Source organism: Hyperolius riggenbachi, chromosome 3 (assembly GCF_040937935.1).
Source record: "Hyperolius riggenbachi isolate aHypRig1 chromosome 3, aHypRig1.pri, whole genome shotgun sequence".
NCBI lineage: Eukaryota > Metazoa > Chordata > Amphibia > Anura > Hyperoliidae > Hyperolius > Hyperolius riggenbachi.
Window position 1 is genome coordinate 316,508,998 of NC_090648.1, and position 16,020 is coordinate 316,525,017.

The 16,020-nt window shown below is 45.3% G+C and overlaps 1 protein-coding gene across 3 annotated transcripts in view; it reads left to right on the top strand.

Annotated features, from left to right (window-relative positions):
* The first annotated feature begins 346 nt into the window (after nt 1-346).
* Nucleotides 347-16,020, top strand: part of TBC1D30 (TBC1 domain family member 30) — a 70,710-nt gene continuing 55,036 nt past the window's right edge. For 2 of the 3 annotated variants that reach the window (XM_068276750.1, XM_068276752.1), the window contains exons 1-2: nt 347-431; nt 668-1,713. In XM_068276750.1, the coding sequence (XP_068132851.1) occupies nt 1,200-1,713 (514 nt within the window). In that variant the 5' untranslated portion in view covers nt 347-431; nt 668-1,199. The remainder of the gene's footprint in view (nt 432-667; nt 1,714-16,020) is intronic. The other variant, XM_068276751.1, reaches the window with a different exon arrangement.

A 16,020-nucleotide genomic window follows, 5' to 3' on the forward strand; every position in this document is an offset into this window, starting at 1 on the left:
GGAATGGTAAAATTGGCCAATAAAAATGATATACGTGTACGCACCCTTATGTTTAAAAAGAAATCCTCTTCAATGTTAATCAAGTAATGAACAGCTTTTAATAACCTGGCTGAATTTGTTGAGGCATCATGATCGTTTTAAAATATTTACAAATGCTGTGTACTTCTCACCTTGTGACATTGTAGCATATGATACCATGAAACAAATACAGAGATCATTAAAGTATTTGCCATGTTGTGGCTTTGTGTATGATTCCCAAATCCTGGTCACAGTGGCAGCTGTGTGGCCTTCCCTGACATACCAGCGTGGCTCCGCCTCACCGAACTTCTCTGTGGGGTGCTGCTCAGTATCCATGTGACACTCACAGAAGCCTGCAGAGCGGGAGCTGCCTGGGCTACCAGTGTGCCTCGCAGAAGCTTCTAGTAAGTCAGGTAAACTGTAATGTGCCCTTACCGTGTTTCTTTCACTATCCTTCATGCTTATGCTTGCATACTGTATGTGAAAAGCTTATGTGTGCTAAAGACAGGATATGAAGCTTTGCATGGGAAACTTCACAGAACATTTGTGCTGGATGCAGGAAATACCAGATCCCACTGACAAAGCAAGATACTAGTTTGCATGTGCCTACTTTTATTACACTTGTTTTATTTTGTTATTTGCACTCTAGGTTACAGCCATGAGCTTTATGTGAAGGAAGAAAATCTCTCAGCAGACACTGAATATATTTAATCTGGACAAATTGAATTGATGCTTCTTATCACACAGGACAGGACTCAATTTGGGAGTAAATTGTGAATGCCTTGCTGTGTTCCTGTGTCTTTATTATCCCTTTCACCCCACCCATCCTGTTAAGTGAACTGGGAAAGCTGACAAGCATGCCTGCAAGCTGCTGCAGGTGGAACGACTGGAGACGTCATACTTCTTATTCACCTGCTGGACGAGTCACTGAGAAACTTACCAGGCAGGTTTGCACCATTCTAAGGTAGAGGGTGGAAAGAAAAAAACAAATAAAGAAGAACTGCAGGGAATTTATGTAAGTGAAAAGTGCCTCCACTCCCTGTAATGTGAATAGTACAGTCCCGGAACTCTTTCTTACTATGCCAGAATGTTGGAGCAGTTGGCAGGTTGCTGGCAAAAACTAAGCCAGGTATGGATACTTTGTGGCCTTTAGCATACTACTATTTTTTCTGTTGCTGTGGATGATACAGTCGTGTACTGGAAACATGTCTTCACAGTTATCTGATGGAAACACGGATGAAACCGTTTATGAGGAGCTATGCATAGATGATGACAGTGATGCATTTACCAGCACTAATTATTCGGAATCTGCCTCCATACAGAACTTGGGTTTGTGGCCTAGTGCATATCCAGTGGGCTGGCCACTGCCCCACTCTGAAAACGGTGAGGCTGGGGTGCTGCCTAGTGAGCACTCCAGTGGTAGAGGTAGTGCTGACAGTGCCAACCTAAATGCTTGTCAGGAGGGTCGGAGCCGCACGTCATCCCTGGTGAATGGTCTGCTGACAGAACTGTATGACACATACCGTGGTGGAGTTGAATCTGGAACATGGCGCTATCAGGACAGTGTGGATAGCTCAACAGAAGCCTCAGGCTCAGACGCTTTTCTAAGCAGAAGTAACCCGGAATCTGGATTCCTGCTGGAGCTTTCAGAGCATCGGAGCCGCAGGCATCGTATACAGTTCCTCAGGCAGAAAGGTGAGTGAGCCTGGCTGGCTGCATGATCTGATCACATAACCTGTCTGGCAACGTGGAGATCTGATGCTTCAGAACAGCCTAATCCTTCTCTTCGGGGTATAGGTAAAAGTTCTGTCCAACATTCTCCAATGTGTTAATGTAAAGCCTTCTCGACCAACATATGGGAGCTGCCATTGCTACTGCAGTTTCCTAGCCTGTCATTATGGACAACTTGTACATGAATTGGCACTTGCATGAGGGGAATCAATTACTGCACCAAAAAAACAAACAAAAAAACCACAGGCGAATGGCATTTATAGACTGCATATCTAGCTGTCATACACATATGCAATTGTGATTGGCCAATCACTGACCAAATTTACCCTATCCGTGTAGCACGCAAGCCAACAGATTTTAAATACCATGAAAGTTTGTTGGGGTAAGCTCTCATACTATAGAAGAGTCATGGCTATCGGAACTCAAGTAACTGGCACAAATCGTCAGCAGTACTCGCAGTGGAGCAGGCCAACTCCTTAGGCCGTTTGTGGGCTCTGCTGTGCTTAAATGACAAATGTAATGAGAGGGATATGGAGGCTGACATATTTATTTCCTTTTAAGCAATACCAGTTGCCTGGCTATACTGCTGATCCTTTGCCTCTAATACTAATTGCCATAGACCCTGAACAAGCATGCAGCTGAACAGGTGATTCTAATATTTTATTGTCAGATTTGATAAGATTAGCTGCATGCTTGTTTCTTTTTGTAGTGATTCATACACTACTGAAGCCAAATAGACCAGCAGGGCTGACAGGCAACTGGTATTGTTTAAAAGGAAATATGGCATCCTTCACATTCTTCTCACTTCAGTTGCCCTTTAAAGCAAACCTAAAACCAAATTTAGAGTTCCCCCAACCCTGTTCTTGAGGTCCTCCAAAAGTAAGTTCTGCAGAAATCCACAAACATGCACAGGTGAGGTAACTGGTGTCTCAGCAGAGCTGATCATCCTACAAAATTGCATCGCTCCAGTGTAAACACACACATAGGATAACATTAGCAAGAGCTTTTAAAATCACTAGCGCTTAGAAAGCTCTTGTAGTGTGAATGAGTCCTAAGGGCTGGAACCAACGAGTGCTTTTCAGAGCATTGAGGGAGCGCTTGAAAACGCTAGCGATTTCCAAAAACGATCAGCTAATGTTAACAGGTGTGCCAACTTCCACTGGAGCGTTTGCGATTCCCAATATCGCAAGCGCAGGACATGCAGCATTTTGTTAGCGTTAGCGCTTCAATTTAAAGTATATAATCACTGGTGTAGTCGCTCATCAAAACTTGCATGGAGCGATTTTGCTAGCGTTTTAAAGTTAATGTACACTGTAACAAAATTAAAAATAAATGATAGGACCAATCAGACTTGAAACCGCTAATGGCTACACAACCGCTGGCAAATTGTTTACACTTTCTAAAATCGCTCCCTAAAACGCTCATGAAATCGCTTACAAACTGCTCATACAAAACGATTGCGATTAGTGATAGCGTTGTGTTGGGTTCCAGGCCTTAGTGTGTGTTGTCACATGGGCAATGTGATTTTACAGAAATCACCCATAGCATTACATTAGCAAGAGCTTTTCAAATCACTAGCGCTTAGAAAGCACTCATAGGGCTCTATTCTCAAAGAGCCAAATTTTCCGCAAAATGTTACCGCTATATTCCCGCCGGCGGTAAACTCCGCATTTTTTCCACATTCACTAATATTTTCCGCATGTTTTCCGCATGCGGGAAAAAAGATGCGGAAACAGGCATTATTCATGCGGGAATCATGCGGTAAAAAGGTCGCATGAAAAAGTGTTTAAAAAAAAAAAGTTAAAGTCCACCAAGCACAGCCCTTAAGCCTCCACACTTCATTAAAGTCAATGGGATGCGGAATATATCACCTACTACTTGTAGGTGATAAAAATTCGGTAATTAACGAAGAAATGATGCGCCTGAACATCTTTGAGAATTGATCTTTTATTGCGGAAAATACCGACTTTTGCGGAAATTTTCCCGCATGAATCCCGCACTTTTATCACACTTTTTCCGCATGCGGAAAAAACATGCGGAACATTTTGAGAATCCCAACTTGCCGGTATTTTGGGTGCAAACTTCCCGCATGTACTTTACCGCATGCGGGAAGTCTTTGAGAATAGAGCCCATAGTGTGAACCAGTCCACCACTGGATGTTTTTGCGCTAGGCTTAATCCTATGGCTTTACTGTTTGGAAGTCATGAAGGTGTTTAACCTCATTACCTGTGTAATGGATTTGAGTTGGAGACTAAGGCCTAGTGCACACCAAAAACCGCTAGCAGATCCGCAAAATGCTAGCAGATTTTGAAACGCTTTTTCTTATTTTTCTGTAGCGTTTCAGCTAGCATTTTGCGGTTTTGTGAAGCGTTTTTGGTGTAGTAGATTTCATGTATTGTTACAGTAAAGCTGTTACTGAACAGCTACTGTAACAAAAAACGCCTGGCAAACCGCTCTGAAGTGCCGTTTTTCAGAGCGGTTTGCGTTTTTCCTATACTTAACATTGAGGCAGAAACGCATCCACAATCCAAAATCTGCAGCAGCCCGGGAGTATGCGTTTCTGCAAAACGCCTCCCGCTCTGGTGTGCACCAGCCCATTGAAATACATCACCCTAGCGAATCCGCACCCGCAAGCGGATCGCAAACCGCAGCAGAACCGCTCTGGTGTGCACTAGGCCTAAGATAAGGTGGCTATACACTACAAAACCTTTTATAATAGATGAGGTGATACACATAAAAAGGTCGCCTGAGATGGCCGCCAGTAGGATATTAGTAAAAGTACTGATTTTGTACTACTTACAGCAAATATGATGCTGGTAAAGATTGCTGATATTTTACTAGCATCTTATTATCGCCTAACTCCTACTCTCACACAAAACCCTCCCTCTACTGGTGCCCAACCTCTGGCATGCATGCAAATAAAATTCACATTGTACACAGCTTGGAAATGGCCAATCTAAGGCCTCTTTTCCATGGACTGTTGAACTGTGTGCCCAGCAAGCAGTTGCCAGGCTGCAGTGAGCATTTGTGATAGTTTGAGACGCAATTCACTGCCTATCAACAGTCTGTGGAAAAGAGGCCTAATTTGATTATAAATGGCCCATTCCAAGCTGCATATAAAGTTGTATTATGCTACGTACACACATGCGACAACGATCGTTCGTTAAGAACGACGAACGAACTTTTAATTGATGAAAGAACGACCTAAGTAAAGGTAGTTTTAAAATGTGTGTAACGATCTGATCGTTAGAACGAACGTTACATCACAGAAAGCAACTATTGCGCCTGCGCATAAAAATGAGAAGTTCCATGGAGAAATAGTGAAATGCGCATGTCAAGCCTAGTACGAACGATCGTTTCCAACGATGTACTACTTTTGCAAACGATCGTCGTTGGTTAAAATCCGCCGAGACAGAACTTTCTTTTGTAGCGATTTGGCTCGTTCGTCGTTTGCCTTAATAGTCGGTGGTTCGTTTTTTGTAACGATCGTCGTTGGTAAAGATCGGGGAACGATCGTTACAAACGACTATAGTCGCATGTGTGTACGCACCATTAGGCATGTATGCAAGTCAGGATTATTTGCATCTCATTGTCCATCTCTAGTAGCAAAGATAGCATGGCCAGCCATGGATAACAGGTGTCCCATTATGTCCTTTTACAAGTGTGCTTCCCGCCCTCCAATGCTGAGTAATGCAACTAGGCAGGACACGGCTGGTACTGTTCGTTACCTGTCCTGCTCCCTTGAGGCGGGACACAGCTGTCCTGTTCTAGTTACCTGTCCTGCTCCCTTGAGGCGGGACACAGCTGTCCTGTTCTAGTTACCTGTCCTGCTCCCTTGAGTTAGGGGCAAGGCCAGATTTAAACTTTTTCCACTCCTAGGCTAAGCATGTCGGGGCTCTCTGTGCACGGAGCAGTGCTGTTCAGCGCTGCTGGATTTGGGTGCAGCCGGCGACTCCATAGACTTCAATAGGAATCATTCCTATTGAAGCGCTCTGTGAGTAACATCGGCTCCATCAGAAGACGGAGCCGAAGTTGCTTAAAAACATAATAATTCGGCCTCCAGCAATCGCTGGAAGCCGAATTATTTCATTCCCCCACTATCCATGTCGGCCTGGAGGGGGAATAGTAATTAACACGGCCAGGACTTGTGTAGAAGCAGGATCAGCTATATACCGCTGTATCCTGCGCCCAAGTTTACCGGCGCCGATTTCAAATGTACTCCTCTGTGCATGTGCAGTAGTGCCCCTCCTATTCCACATGTGTACATTCCTAGACCTGCACCCCTTTCTTTCATTTACTGCTCCCTTGGGTATCAACTTCACTTTTTATGTGTTACTCCCCATTTCCATTTGCAGCCTTCTTTGTTTTATATGTAGCAGCCTCTATTTCACACCCAGGTACCCTCTTGAACTGCAGCTGCCCAAGGCCTGGGCCTTTGTGGCCTTTCCAGAAATCCGGCCCTGGGTAGGAGGTTACACTTGTAAAAATCTGCAGCATTTTTTTGCCCGTAGTTCAGAGACGCATGTGGGGAAAAAAAATGCTCTACTACTTTTCTGCATAACGCATGCCTAACGCCAATTGGTGTCAAGTCCTGTAGTTGCAGTTTCCCAGGGAACGGCCATGCGCATGCGCGATCGTTTCCTGCCCGTTCACGGAGCGGAGTTCTGTGATTAGCCTGCTAGCCGCCGATCGCGGCTAGCAGGCTGTTTGTAAACGAAAGGGGAAATCCCCTTTGTTTACATCTGTACAGCACTGCAGTCTCCGGCAGCGTTGTACGAGATCGGCGATCCCCGGACTCTCATAGGCATTAGCCTAGGTGGAACTGGACAGATCGCCGTCCTGTTCAATGCTGTAGGTGGGGTGGGGGGAGGAAGGAGAGGGAGGGCGATGGCACTAACCAGAGCCTCTGAGGAGAAAAAAAAAAAAAGTGCCGCAGCGATCGGACACCTCCGGCGGCATGTCACCTTAGGGACAAAAATAGGTGAGTCCGATCGCTGGGCTTCTAAGCTGGGCTGTGCAGGAGGCTAAAAGCCTGCACAGCCCAGTGCTGCAAAAAAAAAAAAAAAAAAAAAAGCTGGTCGTTAGGGGGGTTTAGCACTGTAGTCTTCAAGTGGTTAAAACCAATGGCTACTGTAAGGCAGGGAACACACTTGACTGTTTTCGTGCACGTTTTCTGCACAGAAAAACTGAGAACTCATGTTAATCAATGGGCTAGTCCACACTTAATATGTTGTTCTTAATATGTTGATTCTGCACATTTTGTCAGTTTTCTCTATCATTACATCAGCTGCTGTGAAAAAACACGCATGTTTTCCTGCATAGAAACACACTTGATGTGTAAAAAAAGTATGCAGGAAAACGCGCGCAGAAAACTGAGACAAGTGTGTTCCCTGTCTTAAAAAAATTGCATGCTTTAAAACACACACAAAAATACCCAATAGTGTGGCAAAAAGTTTGTGGTGACTCGTCTGCGGTTCCTGCACACAAGTGTGATCCCTCCTCAGATGTCATGTCTTGCTGCCGTCTGTAGCCATCCCAGCTGTCATGTATGTGATGTATAGAATGCGGATGTGACTGCTGAAAGAAGCAGGGTAAGTGATGGAGGGTAAACTTTGGGCAACATTTATCCACCATAGAGATGGTCAACAAGATGCTAATTATTCCAGCCAACATTCTGGAATTGGTTTTGGCCCAGATTCCAAACTGCATAAAATTTGCTTCACATTGACGATCTTCATATAGCTCAGTAATCTGAAGACAGATTGGTTGCCATGGACTACAGAGCTTTCCACACTCTCAGTACTATTCTATGTAGGGAAAAATTCAATACAAGTGGCTCATTTTATTTAAATGATCAGTATTAAAGTGAACCTAAACCAAAGGAAAGAAAATGGTTCATTAACCGGGGGCTTCTACTAGCCAACACAGAAGGGTGTGTGCATCAAGCACCGAGTGAAACCTGATATTTCTAGCCTAGCAAGTTTGGCTTAATCAAGAGGCATAGCTCATGCAAACTTGTATTTGCTTTCGCTTGCCAGAATGTGCAGGGTTTTTCAACGAATTACACGGCAAAATTTTGCCCTGCGAGGATACGTTCATGCTGCATTAGCACTTATCCAGGGGCGCCACGTGGAGGCCCCCCACCCCTTTGGAGACGGGTGGTGGATGGTTTGTTCTAGGTGGTGAGAGCCCTGGAGCAGGCGGTCTGTGCCTGTCCTCCGCACCCCCCCCCTCCCCACCTGGAGTGTGTTGCTTGAAACCCAGCCCTGGGATACAAAGCTTGGGGTGGCCCATGCTTCACTCCTATCTCATGTGTTGCTCCCAAGTCGTGCTCCTGTAGCAGAACGCAATGGACGTAAAGGTAAGTGCCTGTTTTTACATTTTGGAAGGTGGGTGCGAGCAGCTCTTCCCAGTGCTGGCCACGCTTGGAGGGGTCGCCTGCAGCTCCAAGCCTCCCCCCTATGGGGTGCCGCTGTGTGGTTTCCGAGCAGTGAGAGGGCTTGGAACCCCATGGCTCCCCGGTTGTACGGGGGCATTGGGGAGCCTCCCCGTGGCGCTCCTGAATAGTGCAAATGCAGCATGAACTAATCCACACAGGGCAACCGCTTTTGCGGTATTAGTTTTAGACCCTTCATATTTTGGCATGCGAAAGCAAATGCATATTTGCATGAGCAAAGTCTCGTGATTAGCCGATTTGGCCAAATTTGCAAAGCCAGATTTGTCAGGCTTAACTTGGTGTTTGATGCACACATAAAATTCTCTGCTGTAGGGCTTCTACTATCCTCCTGTAGCCATCCTGTGCTCACGCCGGTCCTCAATAATCCTCGGGTCCCCCACCATGGCTTCATTTTGTTTCTGTCGGTGGCCCCTGCGCGGACCGACTGTGCACGTCCTCGTTTGTGCTCCTGTCTGCGAGAACGTCCTGTGCAGTATAAGGTTTTTTTCTTATGCGCCTGTGCGGGATGCTCTGAGGCCATGTTCACAGTGGTCAGTTGCGCTGCAGAAAAATTTTGCGTGTCAACTCGCTGCCCATACAGTTCTATGGGGCTGCTCACAGTAATGAATCGCTTTATTCTAACTCACTGCATGCAGGCTTTGTATTAAAGTCTATGGCCAGTCTCCATTGCCGTTCACAGTCATTATAACGTGTATGTTATGTAACTGACCCCTGTGAACATACCCTCACTGATGGGAGCGCAGTGGCCCGCTGACTGATCAGTTAGCATAAACAAAACTAAGCTGCTGCAGGGGACCGGAGGATCTTTGAGCACCGGCCCGGGCACAGGACGGCTGCAGAGGGAGGGGGGGGAGGTGGGGGGGGGGGGGGGGTTGAAGCCCCAGGTAAGTGAAACTTTTTCTTTCCTTCGGGGCAGGTTCACTTTCAGGCTGCTTTCACAGTGGGATGTTACAGGCGCACATTAAAGCAGCCTGTAACGCAGCCCAACTCACAGTAATGAAAAATCAATGGGCAGTTCAGTGTACATTGTAAAGGCCCATACACACGTTGGATTTCCGTGGACGGGTCGTTTGAACGTCCCGTCGTTCACCCGCTAAATCGGGCGTGTGTACAGACTGTCGTTCGCTTGATAAGAGTGAGTTTGACTCACTCTTATCAAGCGAACGACAGTCTGTACACACGCCCGATTTAGCGGGCGAACGACGGGACGTTCAAACCCGTCCACGGAAATCCGATGTGTGTATGGGCCTTAATGCTACACGTTAAGTGGAAAGTACTGCATGCAGTACGTTATACACGGCTAAGCCGCGTTAGCCTGTTTGCACATGCTCAGTAATGTTGGAGGAGGAGGGGAGAGTCCGCTATTGCGGCCAGCCACATGGCTAATTAACTTCTTGCCGACCGCGTCACGCCGGCAGGCGTGGCCGCGGCGGCAGCCCCAGGACCGCCTAACGCCAATTGGCGTAAAGTCCTGGGGCTCTGTTTTGCAGGAGATCGTGCGCAGGCTGCGCGCGCATCTCCTGCTTGGGGGGCGGAGCTCCGCCCCTCCTTCAGTCTCTGAGCGGCGGGAGACTGTTAGACGGCGTGATCGCCGTCTATTTACTCTGTGCAGCGCTGCGATCAGCAGCAGCGCTGCACTGGGGACAGCCGTGTGACACGGCTGTCCCCCTGGGGGACAAGAGAGCGATCGTTAGAGGCACGTTATGCGACCTTAACGTTGCATCTAACGCAACGTCTTAGTGGGAAAGAGGCCTCAAGCTTATGAACTCTCAGAGTAGGAACCCACTAGAGCATTTTTTTAATGGGATTGCTTTAAATCGATAGCGCTTTCCCTAAACGCTTTGCCAATGTAACTGGATGGGACTGATTCCACTTGAGCGATTGTGATTAGGCCAATCGCAGGACATGCAACATTTTGGGAGTTTTTGCCCTCCAATGTAAAGTATATACACATAGCGATGCTGTATATTTTGTGTGTGCTTTTGAGTTACTGTAAAAAAAAAAAATTTGAAATGACCAATCAGAATTGAAATCACAATAGCTGGCAAATGCCTACACCTTTTTGAAAAAAAATATGCTACCTAAATTGACGTAAAATGCTCATGAAATCGCTTACAAAATGCTAATTCAAAACGGCAGTGATTGCCATTTGCGACTTGTAGTGGGTCCCAGGCCACAGACCGTTTAAAAGCATATTGTATGCAAAGCTATATAACCAAGCATGTTAAAAGCTTTATTGGTGGTAAGCAGAATTACTGGTAGTTGGTATAGGATATTGAACTTAATTATCTCATTAAATAATGATTTTCAGCTTTTTGTGGACATATCTTTTCTTTTAGGGAGGGAGCGATTTTCCGCATGATCTGTGTGTTGGTCTAAAATTGAACGCAGGCTCTTTTTATTTTCAACAAGGCATCGCATGTGCTGTGTGAAAAATTAGTGCAGGTTTTTTGGGTTTTTTTTTCTTTTGCTCCACACCATTGCAGAGGTTTCAAGAAAACGCAGCCAGCCCATAGGAAAGCTTTACATGCAATTTTGCGATCCCTGCCTTACCATGTTAACTCGCATGTGTGGCCCATACTGGAATGCAGTGTTCCCCCAACCCTGTCCTCAAGGCCCACCAACAGTGCATGTTTTGTGGAATCCACAGCGGTAGTTAATCAGTTCTGCTGAGACACTAATTGCCCCACCTGTGAATGGTTGGGGTTTTCTGCAAAACATGCACTGTTGGTGGGTCTTGAGGACAGGGTTGGGGAACTCTGCTTAATGCATATATAAGCTTCTTCTCTTTCTGGCCTCTGCACTGACAGAGGCTTATGAACAATTATTACCCACACAAAACAGAGCTGCATATTTCCATACCTTATCTTGACATTCTGCTGCTGACGTGATCCTCCAATGGGAGGGTGGAAAGTCATACCTCAGTGTATTTCAGGGAATACTATTGGTGTGTGAAGAGGCATGTTTGTGAGGAGCTATAATGCAAGAACATGTGCTGAGGAGAGGGGAGGCAGCTTTAATTACTGCAGCACTTTCCCTTTCCTACCTGCTCTTTTATAGCAGCACTGCAGAATTTAATTAAGGCGACTGTAAAATAATTATAGGTTTCATTTATAACACATTCACATTGTGGCTGCTTAGAACACAAGCACAAGTGAAAAGGTGCATTAGTAGTTGGCAGGAATTTGTTATATACAAGGCCTTAGGAAAAGACATGCATATTTAAATGCTATGCTACGTGGGAGACTTTAATCTCATGCTAATAAAAGATTAACTACTTGGCAGGCACCTAGGCTACTTTACAGTTTATTGATTTTTTTTAATCGGGCCAAGCAGGTATAATAAGGCCCTGTTCACACTGCACGCGTTTCCAGCCGCGTCTTGGAAACGCGTGCAGGTGGCCGACACGCACGACATCAGACATTGCATAGAGTGCAATGTCTGATGTTCACACTGCATGCGTTCCGGACCTGTGCGGTCCGGGAACGCATGCTGCACGCATTTTTTGTAAAAACGCGTGGCTGTCCCATTCACTTTTCAGTGATGGGATCAGCCACGCAACGCATACGAACACGGATGGCGTGCGTTCGTACGCGTTGCGGTCCGCATGCGTTGCGGTCCGCGTTCTGCAGTCTGACCGGGGCCTAAGCCATCAAGAGTGTGAATCTGATCTCTGTGAGAAAACAAAAAGGTGCCCACTGCCCCACCTCCACGTAAGGCTTATAAACCTGGGGCTTATTTATGACGCCATAATGAGGGGTGCTTTATATTTTCACCTTCTCTCACTGCACATTTGTTGTGGACTTTCTACCCTTTAAGTAATTACAGCAAAGTAAATCCATTCTGATACCAAATACAAAGGGCTCGTTTCCACTATCACGAATCCGCATGCATCCAACGCATGCGGATTCGCACATGGTATGCAAGTGAATAGGCCTGTTTCCACTGTTGCATTGGTGATGTGCGTTTTTTTTTTGAGCGGTGAAAAAACGCACAAAAGAGCCAACGAATTCTCCTGAGAGTGGAATGCATGCGAATCGCATGCAATGTATTTAATAGGGAAATCGCATGCGTTTTCCCCATGCGTTTTTTGCTGCGAATTTGCATGCGAATTCGCATAGGTACCGATGTAAATTCACACAGGCAGTGACATGGTTAAAATCGCATATACCCTCACCTATGCGAATTCGCATGCGAATTTGCTGCAAAAACGCATGGGGAATCGCATCCGCATGCTATTTTATCAGCGGTGGAATCCAGGCGATTCCGCACCGCAATAGTTGAAACGAGCCCAAAATGTTTTTTCCCTTTTAAACCACAATGAAAAAGGAAGTAGTCAGCTAACACTTCCTCTCATCTGTTTGCTTTGATATCCCCACCGGCAGGCTGGCAACGCCCATGCAGAGCAGTTCTGGCTGTGAGAAGACTGTATACCTGACAAAAATGAGGGGGTGTCTGTTAGGGTAAGGGCATAGGACAGGGGTGGTTACGGTTAGATATCGGGGGGGGGGGGGGGGTGTTATGGTTAGGCATCGGTACAGGGGGAGGGTTCTGTGTGACAATAGGGTTCGCTTTAGCTGTAGTGACATATTGGTATCTTTGATATTTTACTATCTGAATTAGCACTGCAAATTAGTATTGGTACATTTACCGATATTCTGCGGCTATTTCCGGCATCCAAATGTGTGGGGCACCCTTTTTGCTTGTACACGAAATACCCCAACACCTATGGAGACAGACCCTAGGGGAGTGACTTGTGGTGGAAACTGGAAGGCCTGATTGATTGGGATTCCTCCAGATATCCACACCTTCACTTCTGAGAAATGTCTGACATCCCCTTTACATTACAAATCACCTTAGCAACTTACAATTTTTTATTTTTTTTCCCCACAAATGTAAAGAAAATTTGAGACTGACTACGCAGGTGAAATGGGATGTCTGAGAGTCTCTCTCAGGATCCCCCTTCCCCCAAATATGCATAGCGGCTCTAGTCACCCAGCCATTTGTATCCCAGAGATAGATACAATACAGACTATTGCGTTTCATTTCTTATTGTCATATAAAACTCTCATTCAGGCTATTATAAATCAAGCACATACGGAAGACTTTTTTTTTTATTTTTGAAAATGTTCTGACACGTATTGAATGTTAGACTGTTGTGTTTCCCTATTGATAAATATACTGTATTGTCAAGGTTGATTCTTCTGAGAATTTTGTTCCTGTAACCATGACATCAGATGTGTTGAAGGACACCATATGTTTGTCAGGAGCCTTGATTTATCCTGTGATTAAGATAATGTACTTTCCGCCTGAAGCAGGGGCAGGTATGCAATGCCCAGTAATTTGTTTTACACTTGATTGGTTTTATTCTCAAGACCCCTTGAAGTACAACACTCCATCCGCTATGCATTTATATGGCATACAGCTCAGCTTCACTTGGCTTCCTATTTCTGCAGGAAAAACTACAGAACACAGATACATTTTCCATTGTTACTCAATGACGCCAATCACATTCTTCTACTTTGACATGTGAAATTTGATACGTAAATTATGATTGGTTGCTGTGGAAACTCACAATTTAACATATTTTACTTTGGAAGCACATAATTAACATTTAATCGCTAAAAATTCAATTTTTCTGCTTTTGAGTTGTGCTCATGTTGGTTCCTTAGTGAATTATGGTTTTTAGGAACAGGTGAATGCACGTCAGTTATACAGCTGTTTTTCATGTGCTTGTTTTTCTGTGACCTCATTGTTAAACTGCTGTATTAAAGGATACCCGAACTGACATGTGACATGAGTATGTACAGTTTTTCTTTCTCTGCCTGAAAGAGTTAAATATCAGGTATGTAAGTGGCTGACTCAGCCCTGACTCGGACAGGAAGTGACTACAGTGTGACCCTTACTGATAAGAAATTCCAACTGTAAAACACTTTCCTAGCAGAAAATGGCTTCTGAGAGCAAGAAAGCGGTAAAAAGGAGAATTTCTTATCAGTGAGGGTCACATTATAGTCTCTTCCTGTCAGCCACTTGCATACCTGATATTTAACTCTTTCAGGCAGAGAAAGAAAAAAAGGAACACAGCATAGTTATTTGTGTGCTAGGCACTGTACATACACACACATGTCTATCTCATCATGTCACATGTCAGTTCGGGTATCCTTTAAGCCTGTAAGATAAAAGTGAAATTTACACTAAAGATGGTCCTAGCCATGGCATAGTATTAACCTAACCTGACACATTCTGACTGCATATGATAAATGTTAATACTTCCTATTAGCCTGACTGAAAAAATAAATGCAGAGTAGAACAAAGCTAACAGCTATGCTTTTCCTTCTCTTAGGTGGGTGGCTGTTTACTGAGAATTTCCATTATGTTGCTTACAGCTTTATTTTTATTTCTTTTGCATTGAAGCACAGTGGGTTGTAGCGAGATCAAGGACGTTGCTAGAACACGAGTCCTGTTGTGCCAGTGTTCTACCTTACGTACATTTCTGGCCTCAGTACATGTTCATTCCCAAATAAAGCATAACTGTGTCTGTAAGTACACAATAAAGGACATTTATCACGCTTGTCCTTGTACATTTTATTCTTCATTGACCAATATTTTTCACTATCTTGAGAGCTGTTTCTCTCAGGAAACAAGTGCCCCATTTAAAGGGAACCCGAGGTGAGATGGATAGGTAGGCTGACATGTTTATTTGCTTTTTTTAAATGCACATTGTCTGGATGTCCTGCTGATCCTCTGCCTCTAATACTTTAAACCATAGACCCTGAACAAGCATGCAGATCAGTGGTCTATGACAAATCTGACAAGCTTGCTTGTTTCAGGTGTGTGACTAGGCATACACGGTAGTTTGTATCCTTATCGATCGAGCCGCTGATGGCTCGATTGATAATATCCGACAGGTCCGATGACCTGCCAGATATATTCCCCGCGGGCGGACAATAGCGGGGAATCGAGCGGCTGATGAGGAGCGCCGGCGGGGAGACGCCAGCATCGAGCCGCTGGCTCGATACCGGCGCATTATCGCGCGGTGTATGCCCAGCATTAGACCTTACTGACCAGAAAGATCGGCAACTCTGCCAGGCAACTGGAATTGCTTAAAGGGAACCTGAAGTGAGTAAAATTATTTAAAATAAACACATGACGTAGCTGCAAATGAATATTACATACTTACCTCGCCATCAGTTCCTCTCAGCTCACCATTTTCTTCTTACAGTGATCCCTTCCAGTTCTGACAATATTTTGTCAGAACTGAAATATACCAGTTGCTGTCAGTTACAACTGAATGTGCAAGGTTGAGTCACAAAGACAGAATGGAAACATCCGGCAGTGCAGTAAATGGAAGTTGCGTTTAATCCAGACTGTGTTCAAAACAGGGTGCAAACAGTTCAAACGTAAGAACAATACAGTCCTACCATAGGTGTGTGGATGGCAGTGGGCGCAGGGTGTGATACCACTGGTCAAGCCTTAGAAGAAGCCCCGCCGTGCGAAACGGCCATCAGGCTGCCCGTAACACACCCTGCGCCCACTGCCATCCACACACCTATGGTAGGACTGTATTGTTCTTACGTTTGAACTGTTTGCTGTTTGCACCCTGTTTTGAACAGTCTGGGTTAAACACAACTTCCATTTACTGCACTGCCGGATGTTTCCATTCTGTCTATGTGACTCAAAATTGCTGCCGTGCCATTTCATCCTGAGCACGCAGATGGGACCATAGGTGTCAATTTGGGTCTATCCTGTCTAACCTAATGGGCAGTTTCTCCATGTAGTGCCGACCACTAGTTGCTTCTCTCCATTGTACTGAA